At 35.2% G+C, this 27640-nt stretch overlaps 1 protein-coding gene across 2 annotated transcripts in view; it reads left to right on the top strand.

Annotated features, from left to right (window-relative positions):
* Positions 1 to 27149, top strand: part of MON2 (MON2 homolog, regulator of endosome-to-Golgi trafficking) — a 67311-nt gene extending 40162 nt beyond the window's left edge. The window contains exons 23-35 of one of the 2 annotated variants that reach the window (XM_058806030.1): positions 2282 to 2444; positions 2963 to 3256; positions 3989 to 4187; positions 5519 to 6147; positions 9060 to 9203; positions 9728 to 9745; positions 10007 to 10135; positions 12104 to 12294; positions 18972 to 19032; positions 20259 to 20382; positions 21143 to 21350; positions 22609 to 22691; positions 24553 to 27149. In XM_058806030.1, coding sequence (XP_058662013.1) covers positions 2282 to 2444; positions 2963 to 3256; positions 3989 to 4187; positions 5519 to 6147; positions 9060 to 9203; positions 9728 to 9745; positions 10007 to 10135; positions 12104 to 12294; positions 18972 to 19032; positions 20259 to 20382; positions 21143 to 21350; positions 22609 to 22691; positions 24553 to 24716 — 2407 coding nt within the window. In that variant the 3' untranslated portion in view covers positions 24717 to 27149. The remainder of the gene's footprint in view (positions 1 to 2281; positions 2445 to 2962; positions 3257 to 3988; positions 4188 to 5518; positions 6148 to 9059; positions 9204 to 9727; positions 9746 to 10006; positions 10136 to 12103; positions 12295 to 18971; positions 19033 to 20258; positions 20383 to 21142; positions 21351 to 22608; positions 22692 to 24552) is intronic. The other variant, XM_058806032.1, reaches the window with a different exon arrangement.
* The last annotated feature ends 491 nt before the right edge of the window (positions 27150 to 27640 follow it).

The following is a 27640-nucleotide window of genomic DNA, read 5'->3' as shown; positions in this document are numbered from 1 at the left end:
GAGCATCCTCTTTTTTGTAATTAAGCTTCATTTGGTAGTTGTTGTTTCCACACTTGGTGCAACCTATTCCTGCATGCCTTTTGATTTTCACTGTTTTAGTGATGGACAAGAACCACCACAAATTCCTTTTCAAGACAGTCTTCAGATCCCATTAAATCTCAAACCCATATCTCACTGGCTGATATCTCAAGATGTTACTAACATCTTGTGTTATCTCTTAGTCTCCTCCACAAAGTATATGGAATAATCTACTTCACCTACATAGCACTGTTTGTCCCCATCATATTAAGTAGAGTAGGGGAAAAAAAAAGCATGCCTCCTTTTCCTTGAGAAAAAAACTTAATTTCTTACCTAAGTTACAGCTGTGAGTACTAGATGCAGATGCTATTATTGTACTTTAAATATTAACTTACTGACCACAAGACTGACTGTCTTCCCTCTGATCAGTCAGTGAACATCCTGGATTCCAGGACAGAGTCCATTTACCTTCCTGGAGAACTGCTTTTCAGGCTTTTATAAAAACAGAAAATTCTGTTTTGATAACAAAAAACCATGCTTTGGTCACTTCTGGATTGTACAGTAGTATCCTGCCAAACAAAAGGAAGCCTGTCTGTGAAGTCTTTTTCAGTGGAAAGCCTCTGTTCATTTTAAGCATAGATAAAGCCCTACACAATCTTAAGATTTCTCACTGAGCTTAAGTTTCTTCTATTTATAGTTATCTTTTTGTGGTCACCTGTAACACCAAGGACAGTTCCACAATTTGAAGAGTTGTATCACTGTTACTACCTGCATGAGAGACTTGAAAACCTTTCTTCAAGCACATAGCAGTGTGGGACCTTAATTTGGAAAAACTGTTCTGAATTTGTTCTTGTAGCCTTGCATTTGAAGTTTAGAAAGACAGGTTACTTTCGCATTAGCTCAGTACTTCAGAATGAGTAGTGGAACTATACTTTGATTTCCTGCCTCCTTCTCTTTTCTCTTAGAGTCCTTGAGGGTCACATACCTCTGAAACTGTGTACTGGAGGGGGAACTGCAGCAGTTTTGGGTCTGTTTCACTTTAAAGACTCCTCTAATGAGTATGGGGGAAAGTATTGTGTGAGTCTATTCTCCATCAGTATAGCAATAGTAAATACTTTGATCTTACATGGTAGGATGGATGTTTCTCTGCAGTATTCATCATATTAGAGAACTATTAGTTAAACCATTACTGTCCATGTGAAGTTTCTTGTATATTCCTCTGGTTTCTATATCATGTTGGCTGTTACAATACAGTGGAAATGACCCACATCTGATTTTGATTTAGGATTAATAAAAAAAAATTAATTTGTGATTTTGGAATAGGTAACTGACATGTCTGTAGTCTGAAATTTTTTCCCAGGATGTATATCCTGAAGGACACCAAGTTTCTGTATTACAAAGCTTTGAAGTTATTTCTGTTGTACATTAAACATTGAAAAAACCCTGCAGTGAAATTTAAATGCAGCTTCCCCATTTGTGTTACCTACACTCCACCACTCCTTTTGATGCCTTCATTTTGTCTCTCACTGAACAATATTTTAGTTGCAAATGGCCTTGCTCTTCTGAGAACTCCTTCTTGCAAACCTTTTCTGTACTATATTTTTATGTTTGTATTCAGAATCAAATTCTGAAGGCAAAGTAATTATTAAGGATCTATTTAAGGGTATATACTTTGAAAAGTTTTTGTCTGATATAATGTAGTATTGAAGCAAGTAAAACTACGATTATATTAGTGTGCATCTTTCCTAATAAACAAAACCAAATTTTGCCCACCTGTTTGGTATACTTGAAGTAATTTGTAACTGCTGATATGAGAAACTCTTCAGAACAGCTTGCTCTTTGGAAGATTATCATGCCTAAATTAAGCTTGGGTTTTTTTTGGTTTTTCCATTGTGGCTTTTTTCTAATGTTTGAAAACATTTGAACTAACAAGACTTAGAACTCTAAAACAGAGAAGTGGACTTCACTATGTAAAGTTAGCTAAGGACCACTGGAAAGTCTAAAAGTCTAAACTTCCAACTCCCTAGGTAGTTAACATGGACTAAACTACTTCGTCAGAGTTTTAAGCTTCAACTTAAAATTATAGCTCAAAAACCCCATTTAAAGTGGTGCAAATTCTTCTCAAAAACATTAATTTAATTTTTTTCTTTTTGTATTTAATAATGCTGTCTCCTGAGGTACTGTATTCAACATATTTCCATGCTGTTGAAGAAATGTGAAATGAGTATGTGTGTGTGCTTTGTTTTCATTTTGTTTTTTTAAGAGAGTCCTTAATACGGACTGCATTCCAGTGTCTTCAGCTGGTTGTGACCGACTTCCTTCCTACCATGCCATGTACTTGTCTGCAGATAGTTGTTGAAGTTGCAGGAAGCTTTGGACTTCACAATCAAGAGCTAAATATTAGCTTAACTTCAATTGGTTTGCTGGTGAGTTTTTTATTAACCTACAGTGATGCTGCTTCAGGCTTTCATTTTTGCTTTTCTTTTTTAATGAAAACTTTTCTGTAGCCAGTTATACAAATGAAAACCATAAAGTAGCTTTTTGGGTTCTTACTGAACTCCCATGCTGTCATTTGGAATTGTAGGTAAATTGAGTGAGCACATCTTACTTTTAATCTCCATGATTCCTGCCTTACTAAAAGAAATAACATTGCAATTGTAAGCATGTTCATCATTATCTCATTTTTAATACATTTTTTTACAAAAAATATATTAAAATGATGAGTTCATTCGTCATAACAGGAACCTAAAAGCTGAGAAAGAAGAGTAGTTTTTGGACCTTGCAAAATTTATGTGCTGATCTTATTTCACTAGTGTAGGGAAATTAATATCTCGATGTACTTTGCAAAATACTTTGTGAAAATAAGAGACAATTTCTTTCATGAACATTAAAGCATTACCCTATTTTTTATTGTACAACACCATATGTCTTATTTATTTTGTAGTGGAATATTTCAGATTATTTTTTCCAAAGAGGTGAAATAATTGAAAAGGAGCTAAACAAAGAAGAAGCAGTGTTGCAGAAACAGGCAGAAGAAAAGGGGGTGTTGCTGAACAGACCTTTCCATCCTGCATCACCATTTGACTGTCTTTGGTTATGCCTGTATGCCAAACTTGGAGAGCTGTGTGTGGATCCCCGACCTGCAGTTAGAAAGAGCGCTGGGCAGACGTTGTTTTCTACTATTGGTGCTCATGGAACTTTGCTGCAACATTCCACGTGGCACACAGTAATATGGAAGGTATGATGTGTAAGCTTCCTCTGAAGGTTTTGTAAAGAGCATTTACGTTTTATTAACCAATAACTATTTACCATTTAATAACCACATCATTTAGATAATTTATTAAGACTTTTAAAAGATTACATAAGATGGCAGAAATCTAATCTCTTGGGTTTTGGGAATGTTTTTCATACTTTGTCTTCTCTGGCCTTTAAAGCCTCTTCTAAAATACCATTTTAATATCCTAATAATTTATTTTTTACTCAGGAGTTTGATAAAAAGATGGTGTCCTTCCTACAAGAATGACTTATCTTTTGTGTGGAAATGGAGAAGTTTGAAGGTCATGTGACAGGGCTGATCTGGTATTAGCTAGAGCCTTGCTTTGCATTCTGTTTTGGATCTATCAGAATGCTGTGTTCTAAGTCGTGGTCATGTTTGTTGTGCTTCATGGAAACTTTGGGCTATATTTGAACCTGCCTGTTGTACCTGTGAAGCATCTGAGATCCACTGGTTTTAGCATTCTCCTGGTGCTGACACTGTTCTTGCTAGGTTTGAGTATCTTATTTCCAGCCTTTCTCAAGTCAGTTGACTGACTGTTAATCTTGACTGCTGTGGTGACTACTTAGAACAAGGGAATTTTCAGGGTGACATAGTGACAGAAAGGATAATGAAAGAATTTGTTGGTTTACTATGAATGCAGCCATGCTATTTGAAAAGTTGCATTTTTTCCTCTTTTTTTTCTGGCTGTTACAGGTTTTATTTCACCTGTTGGATAGGGTTCGAGAATCTTCTACAACAGCTGACAAAGAGAAGATTGAATCAGGAGGAGGCAACATTCTCATTCATCATTCAAGGGATACAGCTGAGAAACAGTGGGCTGAGACATGGGTATTAACACTGGCTGGAGTTGCAAGGATATTTAACACTAGGAGATACTTACTGCAGCCTCTAGGTAAAATTTATAGATATTAAAAGACACAATGATAAACTTTGTTCTTTTGTATGATCTTTTCACTTAATGTACTGGGCAAGATGCTTAGCTCAATCTTAGCTCAAAAATGGTTTTTGTTGTGTCACCTCAAAAGTTATGAAAATTATGGAGTTATTAATTCATGCTTCATAGAGCCAAAAATTGTCACTACAGATTTCCTCTTCTGTATCATGGTATTTGAGATTAAATCTCAGTAGTCACAATTCAGTCCCAATTCTGGGTGCTAAATAGCTTTAAAATATAGTAGACTGATAACAGTAATACTTTGTCTTTTTTTTGTTCTTGTCAGAACATGCTTTTCCTTTTATCTGTCTAAGGGAATGCAACACTTGCATGGATCTCTTCTGTGGTATCAGTGTGTCAAATTTAACTGTACTCTGAGAACACAAAGAGAATTTACCTGTAAAGTCAGTGGAGTATTGAATATTTTCATTGTTCAGCTGTATGTAGTAATATTTTACAATAGCTTGGTAATTTCTACAAGGAAAAAGTGCAAAAGGAATAGAGACTGTATAACTTATAAAGAAAAGTTCTCATTAGATTATTTTACCTTCAGCATCCTATAGTATGCAGTTAATGTATATTAACTGGATATAAGTTGTATTTCATTTTGGTCATTTGTGATACAGGTATCAACATATTAATAGCTAGTAAGTGTATCAGTCATTTGCAGAAATGTGGTAGAATTTAGGCTATATTAAACTTGAGTTAAAACTGAATAAAAAAATTAGAACTACTTTAATTATTCAAACCCTGTAATTAGTAATATAGAAAATTGAAGGTTAAGGCTAAATTTAATGAAAAACTGAAATGCGTCTAATGAAATCTTTCCACAGTACAATTATTTGAGCACTTTAAAATCAATTCTTTATAAATGCATTGCATGAGTAATTGCATTAATTTGACCCTTAATTCCTTGTGTGGGTTTAACCCTTCTTGAAATCAACAGGCATCTGGTATATTTAAGAATAAATCTGGCTTACGATACTGAATGAATAAAATGTATTTTACTGGTATGGGATGTGGTATGTGATTTTTTGCTAGCAAATTTAGCAAGAACATAGGTATATTGTTTCATTCTTCATATTTATATGTTTCTCTGTCACATTCATTCTTTCAGCTTATGGTTGAACTGGTGTAAAAGTCATTCAAGTGGCCACCTAATCTCTTGAAATTTCTGTGTATTGGACTAACATGTACATGAGCAGCCTTTTAGAGAGGCAGGGTGGGTGGGAATGGGAATAGGAAGCAAGTTCCAAATTGATTTTTTTCTGTCCTCTTTTTTTAAATAGGAGACTTTCCCCAAGCCTGGGATGTTCTTCTTGATCACATCCAGTCAGCAGCACTTAGCAAAAATAATGAAGTTTCCTTGGCTGCTCTGAAAAGCTTCCAGGAAATCCTGCAAATTGTTTCTCCTGTTCGAGACTCTGAGAAGCCTGAGACACCACCTGCCATCAATGTTTCTGTACCTTTGGTGGTAGGGACAACTACTGCCACTAGTCTTGGCAGGTCATTCATGAGAACTGACTCCATAGGAGAAAGAATAGGAAGATATAATGGATCTGAACCTCCTGTAATAACAGATGAGATTGAAGATTTGAATCTTTGGTGGGCAGCCTGGAACAGCTGGTATAGGATTGGATCAGAAAGTACAAGGCCTCCAATTACTTGTGATAAATTGACTTTCATTCCCAGCCAGCCTTTTCTTACAGCTTTAATTCAAATATTCCCAGCTCTTTACCAACACATCAAAACTGGTTTCAGCATGGATGATCTCCAAAAGCTCGGTGTCATTTTACACGGCGCTGTTTCAGTTCCAATCAGTTCAGATGCTTCCCCTTTCATCCTTCCATCTTACACTGAAGCAGTTCTGACAAGTTTACAGGAAGCAGTGCTTACAGCTTTAGATGTTTTACAAAAGGTAATCATGCAACTTCTAGTGTGTGAAAGGTAAACTACAGTGTGTGCTACTTCTGCTCTGTAGAACTATAGTGGGGTGATTTAAACATGATTTAAAAAATTATTTATAATTGCACAGTGTGTTGTATTTCAACAATCAGATCTCCATTCCTGCTGCAGAATAGATGCTCTGCATTGAAAGGAATGGTGTAATCTTTATGAAATGTGCTTTTACTTGATTGCAGAAGTACCTTAAGTGTTGTGCTGTGTTTGTAGACATTTATGTGTCCATCTAACATTGAAGTACTGTTGATACTGAAGGTCTGTACATGGAGATGGAGGAGCAGTCCCACAAACAGTGTCCCACATGATGTCCAGGTGCTGCCATGAACAGTCTAGAAAGAACAGCAATTATGAGAACTTGCAGTTTACACAAAGCATAAAATATAGAAGGTTCTCTGGCAGATTACCTACGTTCTGGACTCTTAATAATCAGATATTTAAGGAAAATGCTGCATCTCTGGTTAAGAAATTCTTACTATAGAACTCATGCTCAAAGAGCACCCTTCATGCAAGTAAATCTATAAACAACAAATGAGAGTGCTCTTTCTCTGAAAGCCAAAAAAAAAAAGAAAATAATGCTGCTTGTTTCTTTTTTTTTTGCAGTTGTAGCATATCTCCTTGCAAAATTCAGTGCTCATTCACAAAACTTATTTATTCAAAAGAAGCAGAGTTGATAATGAATTAAATAATCATTTATATTAAGCACTACTTTAAACCCGCCCCCCCCCCCCCCCCCCCGAAAAAAAGAGCCCCCACAAACTTACTTGGGAAGTGCCAGAATTAAAATGTCCACATGACCTGACTTCATTCCCTTTGGGATTTCATGTTACTTTGCTTAACTATGTGGCCATGTATCCCCCTGGCTGCTGTCAGAATCCTGCCCCATTTAGCTCATGAAACACATGGTGGCTGACAAATGAGCAGCAATTCAGTGTCTTGTTTTCTCTTTTGCTTAGTGTGAGGTGATTAATCTCAAACATATGCAAGCAAGGTAGAATAATTACCTTGCAGCCATCCCTTTAGCTCATGGTTTTAACAAATATTCATTAATGTATTTTGAAAACAGAGGTATAAGAATAGCATCATGAAAAGGCTTGGCTTGGAAGGAACCTTAAAGATCATCTAGTTCCAACCACCCCTGCCATGAAAATGCTATGGAGTGAATTATTTTGTTTAAATTTCAATTCAGTTTGCTTGGATAGAAGTTGGTATTGAATCTCAGTTTTGTATGTGGGTGTGTAAATAACGTGAAGTTGTAAAACCAGTCATGTCTACATTTTCAGCCTTTTCCAGTCAGTCCCCTTTACCCTCCCTTTTCCAGCAAGTCAGTCTAACCCAAATCCAGTTTTTCCCATTTGATCAGTCCATTTATTTATTTCAGATTTTTCTGGTTTTTGGTCTTCATATCCAGATGATTTTAGTTTCCAAAGGCTGCAGGCATTAGGGCTTTTCAAAGAAGGGGTTACCAAAGTTTTTAACATGGGGAAAAACTGCACATTATTATACTCTTGTTCTTGTCAAGATGTTTTAGCTGAAGGTTTCTAAACAGTAACCAAAGCCATAACTCTACATGAGAAAGTGAGACATCTCCCCTTCCCCGCTCCCAGTTTCCATGAGTTACCATGGCAGTTACAACAAGCCTTGTGCAAATACAGACTTCCATAAGATGGTACCTCAAACCTCCTATCCCACCTATAGTTATGTTACTAACACAACAGCACTGGAGTTCCTAAAAACATTAATGTGTTTTTGGATATCAGTAAGTTCTGTGAAGTTGTGTGATTGCTCCTCTTGGCTGTATAAACACAGTGCAGTTCACATGGCAGGGCAGCCAGCCAGTGCTGATGTGAAGCAAAGGCCGTGAGTCAGATGGTTTTGCTTTAGGCCACAGTATCTTCTTCCTCTCTTGAAATCAATTGATACTCTCAGGAGTACACACAGAAAGCATTAAAGAAGTAAATATTTGCAATCTTTGAAACAGAACTTTTCTCTGTATTTGTGTGTAGGATCAGGTTCTTTGCTGATACAGAAAAACTTGGGTCACTTCTGATTTTCCCTGAAGTTGTGGAACAACTTTGCAGTTTGAATAGCATGGAAAAAACCTAACATTTTTCAGACTGAATGCTGACTAGTTTAATAAATATATTTTATAATGTTATTCCACTAACAAAGGACAGGACACTATTGCAACTCAAGAACATGGGAATGGAAGGGAGCTTTGCATCTCTTTTCAGGCTTCCATATGCTGAGCCCATTTTACACCCTTTGGTTTGTTCTTTGTTCTTTTTATTTCTCATTAGAACTTGTCTTCTAGTCTTTTACTGCTGTAGTATAGGGGGGTTTGAGGTTTTTTTGTAGCATAAGTGCACTGTTCTTGAAATGTTTTCCATTTTAAAGCAAGATTATGAGTTTTAGCTATGCCAAACCATATAATTCTCATTTTGTTTCTATTCCTCTCTATAAGACACTCTTTCAACTACTTTTTGAAGCCTTCTATCATTTGCTTCTGAGATTTAAATGTTTGTTGAAGTAGAACTTAAAGAAGCTGTGGCTATACAAGACTTATATAAGGCTTTATTTTACTGACAAGTCAAAGCAGAGTGAAGAAAAGTTATCTTTTATTGGATGAGATAGCTGTATTTACTGAACTATATATGCCCAGGTGTCTTGCAACTTAATTTATTTCAGTAAAGTAACAAAATTTGATTTCCTTAAACAATTGGAACTACACACAATCTTTCATACAGCATGACTCTTGCATAGTCTTATATGGGGAGTTTTCTGTAGGAGTTCTTTGTACTGATGCACTAAGTGTTAGAGCAAAAACTCAAGAAATATATATTAAACTTCTTTTATTTTCTTTTGATAAAGGCTATATGTGTGGGCTCAGAAGGTATGCAGATAATGTATCCTGCAATCTTTGACCAACTACTGGCCTTTGTAGAATTTTCCTGCAAGCCTCCACAGTATGGACAGTTGGAAACAAAGCACATTGCAAATGCAAAGTATAATCAGGTAATTAATTAGAAATCTCACTCGTTTCACTTGGCTGGTTAATCCAATTCAGCTTCAGATATAGGTTGTCCAGCAAGATGCATTTGTTCAAACTGTAAAAATTTAACTGCATGTTGTGTAATAAGTTTTTCCTAAATGCTTTTGTTATCTTCTTTTACTCCCTTTGCATTTTTCTTTGCTTTTGTACTTCATATTCCTTCATGTAGGAAAGGTCTGGCTTGGACACCAGACAAATGTGTCTGAATTTGTACATGAATTAATCTAAAATAATTTGTCCTACAAGAGATACTAAATTTAACACAGAGGCATGATAATTTTGAATGGAGAAAATTCCCTCAAGCTTCAGATTTTTGAATTGCACGTGCTGTAAAGAAATGGAACGTGTTCAGTAATTCTTATTATCTGTGTTCACTGCTGTTCACTAAGCATGAGCATCTGATTCAGTGTAATCAAAGAGGTAACTATTATGTATGTATTAATTCTTCTTATTCTGTTTGTCCTGCAACACAATGGAATCACACTAGATACAACTATTTGCACCGGTGAGTTAAATTTCCTTAAAGATTGTTCTAAGATTGTAGTTGTCTTGCTTAGACTGCAATATTTCTCCTATTTAAATGTACTTTACTTCAATGTAGAGTACATTTCCATAGCCAGACTATGTTGTATTTGCAGTTTTGTGGCTTGGACCATATTCTTAGCAAACCTTGCATGCATTAAACGGAGAGTTCAGTGCAAAACATACACTTTCTGTTCCTTAATTAATATGTTTTCACACATAATTTGCTAATTCCTTTTCCTAGGCGGAGTGGGTGGCATTGAATTACGTACCATTTGCAGAGAGATCATTGGAAGTTGTGGTGGACTTATACCAAAAGACAGCTTGCCACAAAGCTGTGGTAACAGAGAAGGTTCTTCAGAACATTATTAAGGTAAAAGTTTGACCTGCATGTGCTCTGAATTTAATGAGCTTATACTGAAAATCAGAAGTTTTATTTTCAGCTAGTGTTGACAAACACTTCCTGGGAAGCTTCAAGCTGTAGTAAACAGATTGATATTTTATGAAGATGAGCAGCTGGGAATAATTTATTTGGAAGCTGAAAGGCTATTTATTAGTCTATTTGTACTGTTCTTAGCTGGTTAATGTCAACATCAGTATTTCAATGTTATGATAAAAATTAACAAACATGTTAGGCCCCAAAATGTTCATCTTTGAAAGTGTTATACACCTGAGTGTGGTAAGTAGGTGCCTTAGTAAATATGGCATTGAAGACCAAAGCCCAGTTTCTGTAGACTGGCATAAAAACTTTGGGGATGTATGCTCTGTTACTTTTGATTAGCTTTGAGTGACTTCATGTGTCAATGCATCTCTGAAATGTTACCTAATAATACATGTACCTTACATATACCTATATACACCTTACAATACATAATAAATGTAGATAATATACCTTTAAAGTGAAATTGTCAAATGCTTCACTTTTTTTTTGACCATTCAATTTCAGCAAAAAATTTTAGTAAATAATGGAAGTAATATTTTCCAGAAGTCTGGAAAATAAGAATGTGTCTGACGTGGCTTGTTTGCAATGACTTGGCTGACATCAGGATTTTCCTGTATAGAAATTTAGAAACCTGAATGTGTTTAAACCAGGTGATATTATTTGAAATCTGTTTTGAATTAAATATTTGTGTTTCAAAGTTAAATAGTTGTTTTCCACTTCTGTTTTAATGGGGTTGGTGGAACTGATAGAAATATCACTTTTTTATAACATTTGCAGTTGATAACAATAGGATCTATTGTGATATATGAAAATGCTTTTAAATTTATTTTTCATGTTTCTAAAGCCCATGTTGATTTTGGAATTAGATTGGACACATATGACCAAAAGCAGCAGAAAAAAAAGTTTTGTTTATTTCTAGGGTTAGAGTCTAGCTGTCATGATTTTTTGCCATAGAGAGTTAATTATAATTGACTCCCTTGTGAGAGTCAGAGTGAGTCTTTCCTCCTTTTGCTTTCCTCAGCTCGGAGACTGCACTAAAGGCATGGGAGGCACACATACAGTACCTGAATTTAGTCACTATGTATTTGAAATGTCAAGTAAATAATTGGTTTTCCAAGAAAACCAAAAACTTACTATCAGGTTCTAAAGTTTGACTAACAATACTAAAAAGAATGCATATACGTGTAAATAGTTCATATGCCTAATTAAAAAAAATTATTAATGACTTTGTTTTATAGATACTGAAAATGACTTTCTATCTAAAAGACTTAAAATTTGCTGTACTTTCATCTGCTTTAAATTTGAGTTGTATTGTAGCCTTTATCTTAGAATTTCACTAACTGTTCTTACATTCAAAATTCATGTGGTTTAACAGTCAATAATGACCAGATTTCTTCCAGTGTTTATGTTCCACTGTTTAAAGTTCAACTTTACTAGGAAAAATTTAAATGCAATGAGGCTCCTTTTCTTTACTGTGGAAGCACTTGGGATGGCTTTGTAGGGACTGAATTCTCCAGAATACATTTGTGATAACAGACTGCCTTCAGTCTCTTATGTGTTAGGAAAGCCCATTTGGCAGACTTAGCCGAAATGGTGGATGGCAATACAGAAAAAGAAAATTAGTATGTGATTTTGTAGTGTAAATGATAATGGATCAATTCTGACTTCTAACCTTGTACTTGGCTACAGACCTGTGCTTTAGCCGGCATATATATGATAAATATGATAAATTATCTTCAGAATTGCATTTGTAAAAGGCCATCTCATATACTAGCAGAAAATGTAGGGATTGTGTATTGCCATCTATGACAGTGCTCTCCAAGATCTTGTGCAGAAACTTGCTGTCATCTGAGATTTGTCTGAGCAACTGTAAATTTCGTTTTGACTTTCATTTTGCAGACCCTTAGAATGCCTCTTAGTCTGAAGTATTCATGTCCTTCTGAAAGCACATGGAAGCTAGCTGTGTCCTCTCTTCTCAAAGTTCTCTCCATTGGGCTGCCTGTTGCAAGGCAGCATGCATCTTCTGGAAAATTTGACAGTATGTGGCCAGAGCTAGCAAATACTTTTGAAGACTTTTTATTTACAAAAAGGTAAACACAACTTTCTTTTTTTATTTTTAAAGGAAAATATTCATGAGTAATTTGTTCACTATACGTGACAGTAAAGCTATTTGATATATGAAAATTATTTTAATGAATGATGGAGAAGAGGTAACCAATCTTCCTACTTCAAAAAGCTCTATTTTTAGAAAGTAAACAAAAAGCTTCAATCAAAAGGTGAAGTGTAAGAGCAACAAAGAGCTCAGCTGAACTCTCAATGTATGGCATAGTCTTTCTGAACAGGACAGGGAGCTCTGTATGAACTCCAAGGATGTTTGTTCTAGATTTGATAGAGTTGCTGATATGTACACAATTTGTTCCTTTCTTCACTTTGAACAGAGTTGCAATGGTATTTTTTCTAATTAACAGCGTTAACTATATGTATTTGTCCTGAGTTCCATCTTGAAATACTCCACTTACTGTGAATTTTTGAAAATTATTTAGTACACTGCTGTTCACTTAGAAGCCCATAGTTATATTTGTTTCTACCTAACATAAATTGACTGCACCTTAATAATTAACCACACTTTATTGAAGATACTCTTTGAAAAGTGTAGTTAAATAGTCATATTTAAGACTATAAAGATGGACAGATTCCTCTCAAGAATGAAACACAGTCTCAGTCTACAACGGGCAGGCTGAGAAAGTCCAGAAGTGAAAAATAGTAATGATCAGAGACAGACAGTTTAATCACAGAATCATAGAATGGTTTGAGTTGGAAAGGTTCTTAAAGATCATCTAGTTCCAGACAGCCTGCCATGGGCAGGACACCCTCTACTAGACCAGGTTGCTCAGATCCCCATCCAGCCCAGCCTTTGATCTATTTGTTCAAATAAAAGACTACAACATTAGCAAAACATTGTAAATTTTCAGAATATAATAAAAGCTTGCTTCAGAGAAGAATTTTTTTGTCCCTTGGCAATGGGTAAAAACTTGTTTCCGTACAGCAAAGATTTTCTAGGTTAGACACTAAGAGAATCTTTTACTCTAAGGAAGGTTAGGTATTTTAGATAATTGCTTAGGAGTGGTATGGAATTTCCATCTTCTGTAAACGTCTGTGGACAAGCATCTTTTAGGAGTAGTTTAAATATATCTGATGGTGTTTTAGAATAAAAAACAAGGTGGAACATGAAAAATATTTTCAGTTACAAATAAATCTTTCTTTTGAACAGAAAACAGTAAGGTTCTTCAGTGCCTTACACTAATATGCTGTGTGTTTAGTTTTGAAACACACAAAAGTCAGCAACCAAACACAGCTGTATTTACTAATGATGGATAAATACCAGCTTGCCCAAAAAAAAAAAAAAAAGAAAATTTACTTTAGAGACACATGTGTCACTAGTGGAAAGGCATAAATGCATAATAATGAATGGGTTTGGAATATCATCAATAGTATTCCCATTGAATTGATAGGAAGGCAATCAGGTGAAAAACCTTCCTATTGTTTTTGCATTTCCTTGGAAAAAATTCTATGAAGTAGGAGGACCTTAAAATAGAAAAGGTCATCCATGATGGCATAAAAGGCGCTTCAGTCATCCAAGTTTTTATTTTATGCTTCACTACCTCTTTAATTAATCCTTGCAGTATCTTGCTTGGTTTTCTTTTCAGCGTGAGTTAGGAGTTAGTATTCTTGCTTCCATTCTGAGACAGGCAGTCCACGTCAGTTAACACTCTATAATCTATATCACTGTTGGGTGATCAGAATTCAGATGAAGGTTTTTCACGTTATTGTAGAAGAGCATATGTTCACTTAAAAGTTGCTTTGGAAATACATATTACTATTTATTGTAATTTAATTTTTCCTAAATATTTGTAAAGCAAATTAAACATTTCTGTTTTGCATATTCTTAGCTGAACAAGACTAGTACTGCTAGAGCTTCCTGGTATTAATTGGTCATAAATTCAGGGAAGCAAAATTATTCCAGCTCTTTAGTGTAATTCAGGATAATCCACGATCATCTGCATGACTTTTTGGCCAAATCTGTTTGTCTATAACAAATATGTTTAATTTACAGTGAGCGATTTATACTTTACTTGAATATTATTTCAAATGTAGAAATTTCATCTTAATGTGTTGCTTGCTAGAAACTATTACTCTTTATGTTAAATCTAATACCTTTTGTTGTTTATCATGTATGGACAAATACTGTCTGGAGTTAGAAGAAAAAATAGTACTTGTGTTAATATTTATGATGCCTTATGATGTCTGTCTTGACTTAAGTCTGGTTTTGCCTCTTTAGCAACCAGAGTGTATACTATAATTTAAAATACAAAATGTGTTTTAGAGAAAATTTTTTCATCCTAATTAAAGGTGTCTTTAGGAAAGTGTAGGAAACTTTTTTTTCACTTAAAACTTTACTGCTTTAAATTAATTTAAACTTTAAAAATAGGCTGGTATATTGTAGAACCACATGGCTACAGCAAGATAATTTGACCTGTTAGTGTAATTAATGGCCACTATCATTATGCTTTCCAGGCTTCTTTTGAGTAGATTAATTTTGCTTATGTAGTTGTATTTTGTGTGGCTACAGAATGTCTGGGGTTGTTTTTTTTTACCTCCCTAATGCTCATCTTTTTCTAAACAGCAGTTTACCTTCCAAGTGTATGGTTGTCCTGCATATGGTTGTCCCTTGCTATCTTTAGGATAGATAGATAGATTTTCTGTTCTTTCTATCAGCCTGAGCCTTGTGCTCCTATAAAGCATTAAAGCTGAAAAGGGAATACATCTTCCTCATTCCACTAGTCAGGACAATTAGTAATAGCAGTCACTTTTCCTTTTCTTCGTCCTCCTCGTTCTCCTCCTCCTCCCCATATTGCTACTGAGGCATATCTCTCTCGCTGTGATGCAAGGAGGGCTCTAGAGAGAGCTGTGGAAGTTCCCCCCATTGAGGTAATTCTCTTCTGATTTCCTCTGCTAAAATCTTTCTGCACTCTGTGCAAGATGCTATGAGACTACCCTTGGCAAGTAAAGCAACCTGTCCTTTTTGGTTTGAAATTTGCTGAATTGTGTCTTCTAGTGGTTTATAAATGCAGTTTACTTAGTCTCTTAAATTTGTGGTTGTTCCACTTGTAAGGAAGTTGAATTCAGAATTTTCAAATTTAGTGCGTGCTTTCTTTTTTTTTTTTTTTTTTGTAATTCTAATAGAAAACATACACTAGTCATAGTGGGGCCTTATTCCCGGGTAATTTGAGAGAATCTATTCACTGTTTTGAAAATAACAGCTAAAATTTATTGCTGAGTTGACATGCATGTCATCCTTCAGGTTGTAAGGGAAGGCAGTGAGAATGTACTTTCCAACAATCCATATTAATCCTTTATTTAAGGACAGCTAGGTGGTATAGAACTGGTTTTGTTGTGTTTCCTATTTATTTATATTAACAATGACTTGTGTTTTTTAAAATTATGGAACTACTTGCATTTTTGTCCATAACACCAAATCAATTAACCAAGCCACAGCTGAGAAGAGGAGAGTGGTTTTAGTTAGATTTGTGACTTGTAAATTTGAATTGGTTTTAGTAACCCTGCTGAACCTGTCAAATGGCTTTACTGCAGCTGTGAGTCAGGTCATCTCTGGTGGCTTTCCAACTTGCAAATGTGTCACACAGGACAGAAAGGTTATTAAGTTAGGTGCAGGAGTGTACAAATCTCACTAAGACCAGCATAGATTGAAAAGGTTTCAAAGCACAAAGAATTTGGGAAATGAAGTTCAGTTGACCCCCCAAGAGGCTGACAGCGAGACAGAGTAACCCCATTACTGCATTATCTGGATTTTTAGCATCCTCTAACATGTCACCTCTTGTAACAGGAATAGTTAGATATATGCAGTTAGACCTGAATATGGTTAGAACTGAAAATCCACTTTGATATGCTGGCATTCTGTAATTTTTCCTAGGCTCTTTGTTTCAATGAAACTGGAATGTTATGTCACCAAATCCCCCTTCCTTTTCTTCCTTCAGTCTTGATACATTTTCATACTCCACATTTTCCACTATTAAATGTTCTAGATGTTCTGTGCTGTTGTCTGTCCAGGCTATATGCAAAGCTAGATAAATGGCTTCCTTTTGTATCTCGTCTTCAAATCTTTATTCTCCAAGCCTGATTTAGGACTGCTGGGATGGTTCTAAATATGAAACATCTGCATCTCTGTAAGACTCACAAAAGCCTTAATGCAGTCAGTCTTCCTAGCAACACTGCATAACAGATTTGATTAGGTTTTTTTCCTTTAGTTTACATTAAAATATGCCAGTGCACATTGCCTTATTTTTGTATGTATGTTCTCCAAGTTTCTACCTAGCTGAGCACTGGGGAGGAAAATGAAATTATTTCACTGATGTCCAAAATTTGAAACCAATATTTGAAACATTTTTCTGATCTAACTCGTAACTCTTCTAGTCACCGTGGTCCTAGAAATCATATATGTAGATAGTCTAATATTGCTTCTGGCATTGAAACTGAGTTGGCATTGATTAGACAAGAGGCCACTGTAGTTTGAACCCTTAAACCCCTAAAGCTCTGTGAGTAGCTGTATTTAAAATAGTGTTCCACCTCTGTCTTTTGGATAGGAACAGAATTTCAAGCCAGCTATGGATCTTAAATGAGAGGTGATACTCAATGATGTTTAAAAAGTACAAAGCACAGCAGAAATTCTCTCTGCAGCTTTGCACAACAAGAAATTTCAAATATAGCCAGGAGAGCCCAGGTAAATGAAAAAGGAAAATGTTACTGTCACAGCATTAGTGCTTTCTAAGCCAGAAGTTTCAGCTTTTAAAAAAAAAATAGCGCAAACTACAGTTGAGGTGACTCAGTAATCTTGATTTTTGTCATAAATCAAGATGACATTTAAAATTAATACATTTCATATAACATAATTTACACAAAATTGTCTTCCAGTAAGAAGCTGGTATGTTTATTACTTCATAATGTTCTTCTTTCCCAGAGGCTTTCATAGAGGCATGTCATGCCATTATATACAATAAAATTCACCAAATATGTGTGTGTGTGTATATATATAATTTATTAGAGCAGAAGTCTATGCTCACACGAGGGAATTAAATCAATACTTTCCCAAAAGATGCTTCTGAGCACAGTGCTGTGCACAGCAGGGCTCTGGGTGCTTGTTAGGTCTTTGCTCTTGGCTCTGAAGCCCTCCCTGTTCAGTGGGCAGGGGCTGGGAGCTCTTTCCTCTCTGAGGAAAGTTGCTGCATCACACTCATATCTTTTCTGGCTCCTGACCCTCCAGTTTGGATATGTTGTGCCAGAACAGCAAAGCATTTGGCCCCCAAATAGGTGTATCTACACAGACAAAAATCTATTTACTTGGGAATAATTTGCTACATGAACAAATACGTACCATAATCTTTAGTAGGTAAGGTAGATCAGGTATGGATGACTGGGCAGAAAAGCCTGAACACCTCTTTAAGTAAACCTCAGCTCAGAGAGTGAGTCGTAAATTGGAAAGTGCCAGTCTGAAATCTTCCCATGTATTTCAACATGACCTGCATTTCTATGCATTATAATAACTTAAATTATTATCAAAAGGTTTTGCATACTTAACAGCTTTGTGTGTTAGAAAAGGTACTGATTGAACAGCTACTTAATATTTTATTCTATTCTATGTTTTCAACATAAAATTCCAAACTTCCTGACTCCCTAATACACAACCCAGTAATAAATACAATAATTTAATATTTTATTCTTTTATTCATACATGTAACACATGTCTGTTTTATAGATAAAGTGATCTAGACTTTATCTGCATAAAGTCTCTTTGAAGAGCAGAGATATATTTATTTTTTAAGCAGAAACATTGGTGCATACATAAAACATTCCTAGTTGTCAAAACTGAAATTTAGCTGTAGATATGAAGACTGATCTTCAGTATGTTATGCAGAGTATTCAGAAGATGGGGAAAAAGCCTATCTTAGAAAAATCTTCTTTGTCAGCAACATACAGGGGCACTGGAAGAAAAAAATCACGCAAAACAAAATGTCTGTCAGCTAAACGAATCAGATTTGAATTTTTGAGATTTCAAAACCTTCAAGGTTCTTAAACTTTCATTAAAATTGGCAGTGGGACAGAGGAAACAGGCCCGGATGAGTACTCTTATGAGGACAAGATTGACACAGGTCCACAGTCCTATCCTGGGCAGCTGCCTTGCCTGTGAACCTCTGCTTAGCTCTGAACTACCCAGCACAGGGTCTGTTGAATCACTTCTGGACATTTCATCTGAAAACAAATTCATATATATATATATATATAATGGAAGAAGTCAGAAAAGTTCTAAATTTCTTCAAAACTATTGTTTATAAAATGGCTTTTTCTTTTTATAAAATTCATTAAAATGAGAACAAATGCATCATTTCTGTTAGCAGGGGAAAAGGACATGGTAATACCCCATTAATGAAAAATGTTTCATTAATATAGAAGAAAATGTAAAATTAAAAAAAATTTAAAGATGTACCATTGGAACTCAAAAGTATTTTTGTCATCGTGAGAGAAAAGACTAGGTTGCTTAAAGCCCCCATCCAACCTGACCTTGTGATCATTAATCATTACCATACAATAGTACCAACTTGATGCATGTAATAACTGTAAATGTAATGCACTTTCCCATACTTATCTCCTTATGTAGTAAATTTAAAGTGTAACGTAGTATGTTTATTTTTAGTACACCTCCTGATAATCTCTCAATTCAAGAATTTCAGAAGAATGAGAGTATTGATGTTGAGGTAAGGAGCCTAAAACAAATAATGCTGTTAAGATTAACAAATTTGTGACATTCACAAGTTGCATTTTGTTCTGAAATAATTTCTTGAAAAGTTACTGTTTCATTACTTTTTCTGTGATACTGTTTTCATTTTTGAAAGCAAGACAGGAAATTCATAGGTCCAGAATTCAGCTGCTTCAGGGTGATGCAAAAAGTAGGAAGTGGGATGCCAAAAAGTATTTCTTGTCATCTCAACTTCAAAACAGGATAGACTGGCTAAACCAAAATGCATTTCTGACTCTAGCTTATTATGTATCCTTATTTATTAATGTTATTGCTGAGCATTTACGCTGGTAATTGTAGACCACAGAGAAAACTGAGAATTAAACCTGAAATGAATGCTTTCTGTGTTGAGGGTATGGTCAGCAAAAAGAAGCTTTGGCATAAATGAAGAAGCTATGTGTAGTTTGTACAGCACAGAGATTGCTGTATGTTTGGTTGTATAAGGCTGAAGAAAATTAGGAGAAGATGATACCTGAAATAAGGAGGGACTTCTCTCCTTGCACTCCAGGACAAAAAATGTGGCATAACAGAGACAGGGATACAAAGCAAAAGAAGAGAAGACATGGCAGTATCTGTGGTTTCATCACCCATCATCTTTCCAGAGGGGTGGCTGGAACACAAATTTATATGGATGAAAAGTGAGAGTGGTTCTGCTTGCAGTGAGCAGAACCCCCAAATCTAATGCATTAATTTATGGAGATCTAAACATATTTTGTTCCTGAATGGGAGCACCAAGACAAGGATAGAGAGCCTTTCTGTTCAAATGTACTGCCTTAAGCTGGTTTGGATAATTAACACACTTGTTCTGCTTTGCAGATACCACATTATCAGGGATGGGTATGTGTGTTAATGTCAGAGAGAGGATATTGAAGTGGGGTGGAGGGAGAGAGATTCCTAATGGTAAATCTTCTCTTTTCAAAACCATGCATTTGACTTGAAGAATGTACTTCAAATGTCATTTGAAATCTGATCAGAAACTTTGGCCAAAGTGGCAGGGGATAGGTTTTTATTTCAAATTTAATGTCCCATGCAAGACCACACTTTAGGACATATCTGCAAATTTTCAATGCTAGCAATAGAAGATTTTGTGAAGGCTAATTAGGCCTTTCTCTCCTGTTAACTGTTTCTTCATACTAGATTTACAGTATTTAGAAAACCTATATAAATATATGTAATTTATTTTAGGTGGTGCAGCTTATCAGCACAGAGATACTGCCATATGCTAATTTTATTCCTAAGGAATTTGTTGGTCAGATAATGACTATGCTCAATAAAGGCTCAATACATTCTCAGTCATCCTCCTTTACAGGTATGGTACCTCAATGACAAAAATTACAGTGTTTAAATCTACTAGGAAATAATTAAAATGTTCAGTGTGCTTATGATAAAGGCTTGAAGTTCCCTGGCATGTATTCAGTACAGACTGTTTGATATTCAACTTCTTAAATAAATTATATTTTGTGGAAGTTGCCAAGCTTTCCTTGCAGTTTTTAAAAAATTGCTTCATTACAGCTTGGACAGTATCATATTGAACTTGTGTTACTTTCTACATAGTTTATTTTCCTTTGTGCCAGTTCTAATAATAATTTCAGACAATTGTAAGACGGACATCCTGTTCTTAAAACCTAAATGACCCTAGTGTAACTATATGGTGTACCTAGCCAGATACCTTCTCTGTCTTTAAGAAAAAACATTTGTAGGGGTTTTTGGAAAGATGAAAAAAGTGAACATAAGCCATTACATAAAAAAAGACTTGAATTGTACTGTTCCAAATATGAGTATTTATGATGTAGGAATGTTTGCTGTTTTAAAATTATTTAATGTATTTTTAATTAATGTCAGGTATGTGGTATGTTACTGATAATGTGTCATAATTCATCTCTTATGTTCAGAACTATTGTGATTTTTGCACAGTCTTTTTTTCTTAGAATATATTCTTAATATTTGTTCTTATCACTGTTAATATTTTTAATACTAGGGTGATAACCTTTTCTCAGCATGTAATAAGCAGATTGAAATGCAGCATCATGCACAATGCCCAATTGAAATGCATCATTTTACTTTGACAGAAGCCGAAATAGATATTCGAATGAGAGAAGAGTTTTCTAAGGTGTGTTTTGAAACACTGCTCCAGTTTTCATTCAGTAATAAAGTCACAACTCCTCAAGAAGGCTACATCTCTAGAATGGCACTTTCTGTGCTCTTGAAAAGGTCACAAGATGTATTGCATCGCTACATAGAAGATGAGAGATTGAGTGGGAAATGTCCTCTTCCACGGTATGGGCATTGTCTTTAGAAAATAAAGGTATTACCAGGACTTTATGAGGAGAAGTTTGCATTCACATATCACTTAGTCATGAAAAAAATGAGGGGGCTAGGAGAGAATGAAATTTAAAAGGCAGGGAAATGTTTAGGGGAAGATATCTCAAAAAAAATGCTGGTACCCCGTTTTTTTTAAAAAAACTCCAAGTAACAATGGCCATATTCTGTGCTGTTAAATGGGTTTCAGTCACTGAAACAATATTTCTGATATCTTAGCATTATATTTCTGAAATCTGATTTCCTTTTATTCCCATTAGAGCTATATGTAGTTTCTGAATTAAAAGGTGAGTAGAATCTCCGCAAAAATGAAATATCCAGACAGCAATATTGAGAATCATTACTCAAGTAATTGTTCTTGAAATAGAACAATTAGATCAGAAAACTAGGAAATTCTTTAAAATGGGAATTTACTTGAAATTCACTTCACTTCTGAAGGTTTTGATCATGAGTGTGGAAATTGATTATCTTTGTTAGCCTTATCATGTATTTTGATAGGAGTGTATTGATTTCTGTGGGTCTGGATTGAAGGCACTTGAGACAGTAGTTCACATTCAGACTCAAGTGTTTATTATTTCTTCTCAGTGAAACACTCTCACAACCATGAGTTCAGCAGTGTTTCATTAGCAAGGCACAAAATGGCTAACTATCTCTTGTTACAAGGTCTTTTAAAGCTAAACTATCCAATTAAGTGACACCTAGATTATTTTCCCTTTTAACCCAATAACTGATCCCTGGAAGCCCACAATGCAGACTTTTCTGTCCAATTACACCCAAACCCATGAAGAAGAAGGTAAAGAAGAATAGCCTGCCTCCACCCTAAAACCTCCATCTTGCTTCATATTTATTTCTACATTCTAAAATACCAAACTCTTAAATTTTCCACCCTGTGTTATTACATGCTTCTTATCAACTACATACCCGTAATCCCAGTACTATCAATCAATTCTGGAAGCCTTCTTCACAGCCTGAGGTCAAATGCAGTGTTCTCTTGTGGGTCTGTGCCTTTAAGCACAGAAAGTTTAAAATTCTCAGCATCCAGGATTCCAACAAGTATTTTCAGATTGAGATTTGTATGGTGTTACTGTTTCCAGTATCAAAGTTAAAGCTGTCCTAGATGAGACAACAGCAATGATAGTGGGAAACTTTTTCTATAAAATGTACATTCTTGAAACAAAAACGAGTAGTTGACTGTTTGCATTTTTTTCATTTGTAGGCAGCAAGTAACAGAAATCATATTTGTTTTAAAAGCTGTCAGTACTCTCATAGATTCACTTAAAAAGACTCAACCTGAAAATGGTAAGTTATTGTTAAATAACATTGTTCCAAACAAGGTAACATTATATCTGCCCCAAAGATGGATTTATTATTTCTTTTAGTAGTGTTCACAGAAATTTGAAAAAAAGTATACTCTGTAAGAGTCAGTATTCTGTAATTCTTTGTATATGTAGGTGACAGGTAGATGGCAAGAAACCCCACAAAGTTTTTCGAGTATGACTAAAAGTATAAGGACATAAAAGTATATGTTCAATAAAAGAGAAAATGTCAATTTATGGTGTCCTTCATTAGATAAAGTTCAGTGTCTTCTGAAAACAAAGAAAAAACCTTGTTCCATAAAATATTAATGGAATTCTTAAAAATATGAAGCCTGGATAGATCCTTTTTTCCTTCTCATGATACCTTTTTAGGTTGTTATGGATCATGTACACATGGGTGCACTCTGCAGTTAAAGGGGTATGCAAGTTAAATGCATGGACAGGCTGGTAGATACTTGCACTCATGGTCTTGCTTTTCCCTCTCTTCCTGCACTATTATTTTCTGTCCCCTGGACTGAGCTTAGGTCATGGATGCCTGAGTAAATGTTTGACAGATTTATTTAAAGGGCTGAATCTAATGAAAGACTTCATTTATAATTAGCTATCCTGTTCCTCCTGTAAGCTGCACCTCTGGTATTTGTGTAGAGTTCTTGGAAGGAAACTTAATCATGAGTCTTTGGTTAAGTCCATTGTATTGGACTCTCAAATTCTGTCAGAATTGTGTATACAACATTTCCCTCTACCTCCCTGCTTTTGATATTAGGAGGAACAGAAAAAAACCAACCTTTATAATTCCCAAACAAACAAACAAACAAACCAGCCTTTCCAGAAAAACACAGGCAGGTGGGTTTCTAGAAAAAGGCAGTGCCTCATTTGTATAATCACTGAGTTATGATGATGTGGTTTCCAAGGTTTCATGGCCAAAGTGTGCAGGTAGAACTATGCCAGGATGCAGAAAGCCTTTTGGCTAACCCTGAAGCACTGAAGTGCTGCTCTGGTGGGTCTTCCTCTTAGAGAAGCAGAGAAGCTGAATCAGCTGGACTGTTCCCCACATCTCTCTTCCTGCAATGAGAGACATTCTTCCCCTTGTCCATATGCAGTAGTGCTTGCCAAACCTCCCACACTTTCTTAGAAAGAGAACTACTGGACAAATGGCAGAATCACTTCACTCTCACGTCTACCTTTTAACAATTTTATTTATTTAAGGTAATTATTAATGTCTGATTTGGGGTTTGTTCTCTTTTGAAAGCAGAGCTAAAACAGAAATAACCAAGGAAGTGACATTATAATAAGAATCATGCTACAATGTTTAATTTTACTTGTTGGACAAACAAAACTTTACCATGGATATTTTTTGTCTTTGTCCAGTGTTTTTTACTTTTGCTTTCTATAGCTCTTGTATTCTGAAATTATCTGAAGTCAATAGAAAGTCTCACTGCTGACAATTTTCCAAAAGTGAAATCTGCATCCAGTTCAATTTTCTGTCAATAGCTGAGAAAAGCAGGCAGAAAACACGTGTATTACAGATTGAAGTATTATCTTAAATTTGTCAGTTCTTCATCCCAAAGACACACTGAAGGACTCATATGTAGAAACACAGGTGTGTAGCACTACTTTAAGGATATTATCCCATATGGCCTCTGGCTGCAGCTGAAAAAACAAACATTTTCCTGCAGAAATCCTGGCCCATGTCCGAGTGCCCTGCGTGGATGCCATAGTACAGCATTAAGTACCTATGTTTAGGCACGCTGTGAATCTGCCATTTCCTAGAAGGTATTGGAAAAAATCTGTTGTCAGTATTTGGACAGTGGTAAGTGACTCAATCTGTTCTTTCTTCCCTGCAGTTGATTCTAGCACATGGGCACAAGTTATTGCCTTGTACCCGACTTTAGTAGAATGTATCACCTGCTCATCCTCAGAAGTGTGCTCTGCTTTGAAGGAGGCACTGGTTCCCTTTAAGGACTTCATGCATCCACCAGCAGCCAAGGTACAGAATGGAGAGTCTTGACCCCATAAAACTTCTTTTTTATTCTTGAAGGGAATATCCAAAAATGTCTGCTCCTGGGTGAAGTTTCTCTGAGGAAATCTCTTTTGACTAGTACTTTGGCAACCAGTGCTGACTGCCTCTTAACTGTACTAACAAGAGCTCAGTAAGTTGTGAATACAGGCTTTATCTCAAAGGTTCCAGAGTGAGTAGCAGTGCAAACCTTTAATAAATTTAATTGACTAGTTGGAATCATTTATAATCTAATGTACTTGCTACAGTATCTTGAAGTGGTGATTGAAAAGTGGGCTTATGTACAGCTTGTTGTGTATGTGTTAATGATGTAATTAAAAATATTTCAATTCAGTCAGATTTATTAGGCTGGTGTTTTGCACCCTTTTTTGAAGTACGAATTGTACTAAAATTTTATGCAAGATGGTACTGTAACATTCCATATATCTGTAACCAGCCTTTGTAAACAAAGGGAACTGATATACTTGTGTGTATAATAAATGGTACAGTTATGTATAAAATAGTTGCATTTATTATTTAAATTCTTTTAAAAATATTGATAATGTCAAATGCTTGAAAATGTATTTATTATGAATAAGTTGTATGCTTGCATTTTTACTTACAGTTTGCCTTCTAAATTGCCAGATATGCTCATTCATATCTGATCATGTTAGTTTTTGCTTAATTGAATGTATCTTCTTTGTGGCCATTGGACATCTGCAAAGGGTCATATAACAAAAGATTGAAACAAGCAGTCACAGTCTGCTGATCTCAAATTTCAGAGTAGTTGACCTGAAATAAGTTTGAATATGCACAAATCCACTGTAGCACTTCAACACTACCATACCTCACTTCATAATAAATTTGTTTCAAGATTTTTGTTCTACTTAACTCTATCCATTTTTGCAGTTGCAGCCTTGCTTTAAAAATAAAGCAAACATATTTGAGGGTTGTTAGCCTTGTTTGACCTTCTTGGCAAGTATCAGTCTTTGAATCATGAGCCAGAAAAGGCAAGTTCAAATACCTAAAATACTTGGCTGTGGTATTTTGTTCAATAATTTTAAGTGTCTTTTCAACCCCAAAAAATTGTTCTAATCTTTTAATTATAAACTGTGTCTGATAAAAACCATGAAGAAGTGTATTTTTGAAGATAGATACTCAGTTAGAAATGCAGTAAAATTTGTCATTAAATAAATGTGAATTTGTTTAATTTTAACATAATACACAATTGAAGCAAACCACTTTTAATGGTATTGTTTTTAAAGTTTGTGATCTAGCATTTAAACTCTTATTTAATGAATTTTGATTTCAATAATGTTTCACCTGTATTCACATTTTTAATCTGTGATGTGAAAGCACAAAGGCCAAATGTGGAAAAAAAAAAAAAGACCGGTGCCTTTCTATGGATTTCAGAGCTTACCTTTAGGATTTTATTTCTTCAAGTCTTTTGTAGATATTAAAAAATTGTCATGCATAAGAAATGGTATTACATCTGTTTGCTTTGCACTTTCCTCGCTCAATGAACACTGATTGGTACATGTGAATAGGTGTAAAAGCTGTAGAAGCTTCAAGCTGAAGGTGTGACAAACTGGTCAGGGTTACCCTGCACTAATAATGTTCTCCAGGCAGTTCTTTATACAGCTTGCTCCCATAAGTCTCCAGTTTATGGTCCTTTTTAAAAGCTTTCTGTTTCAAAGTATGGTAAATATTAAAGAGCCTTCAAGACCTTGCACATTTCTGTGACCAAAGTTGTATGGGATATAATTGTCAAACCTGAATAGTTTTAAGAGAATACAGAGTTTACATGATTGAAACAAATGTTTCTTGTTAATAGAATTTATGTCAAAATACCTTCTCTGGAGGAGCAGTTCCAGGATATTGCAGAACTGGACCTTATATAAAAGTAGCGACATCATCCATACTCTGAAAGTGAAAACCTGACAACTGCTCTCCTAATTAGTGGAAGATAAGTTGAGATCATTAAAGAAACAAACCTTGGCCAGGAAAGAAGGAAATTAATTTGTTTTACAATATCTAGGTGTGCAATCCAAGCTATGGGTGAATTTGTTTCTAATTAGTTTTGAATGGATTTTTCAGTGATTTTTCATTGAGGCAAATCTTCATCTTTATCTGTAATTCAAAAAGGGATGCATGAGTCTTTCTTGACTCTAGACCTTAGACTACTTTACACCTATGAAAACTGATCTTCAAAAGATTTTGAAATAAACTACCAATCAGCTAACTTACCATCCTTTCCTCTAATTACAAAATGAATAATATCTGTGCTATTTGAAGCATGTTTTGGACATGCAATCTGAGGTTGACTGTATTATTGTTTTTTTGTATTTTGTATAAATACTTTGAAAACTAAAAACAGAGCTCCTTAGCTTAGAAAATGTTTTGACTAATTTTGTTTGTAAACAAAAATTACTCCTTTTACTGTGCCTTCTTGTCCAACACTCAAATATTTCTTCCAACTTGAAATATCAATGTCTTTTTTCTATTTGTACTTTTTAGTAAGCATTCATGGGGCTTCTTTGAGGCAAGCAGCATTTTTTAATATTTAAATTTCACATTTTTACATGTTTCTAGCAAGATAAATCTTGTTCCAGAAGAAATTGAATTAATTTAACATTACCTGTTGAGTAGACCCGTGTCCAAGTTCATTTCAAGTCTGTAGGGTTGCTTAGTCATGAGAATTAAAACCTGTGGACATTTTCAGGATGGGGTCTGCAGTGTGTGGCTGAAGTCAGCTAGGAAAGTGCTAAAGCTGACTGTATAGAAATGTGTCAGCTGGAAGTTAGAAGATAAGAATTAATTGCTTATTAAATGTAACCACAATATTCACCTTTTTCCTTCTTGTTCACAACTTTAAAAAAAGATGTGGATGGGAATCCAAAGAGAAAATTTTTTATAAGATTATTAGCACGTTCATA

Source organism: Ammospiza caudacuta, chromosome 5 (genome assembly GCF_027887145.1).
Source record: "Ammospiza caudacuta isolate bAmmCau1 chromosome 5, bAmmCau1.pri, whole genome shotgun sequence".
Taxonomy (NCBI): domain Eukaryota; kingdom Metazoa; phylum Chordata; class Aves; order Passeriformes; family Passerellidae; genus Ammospiza; species Ammospiza caudacuta.
Note: the sequence above shows the minus strand (reverse complement) of the source record. Positions and strands in the feature narration are given on the sequence as shown.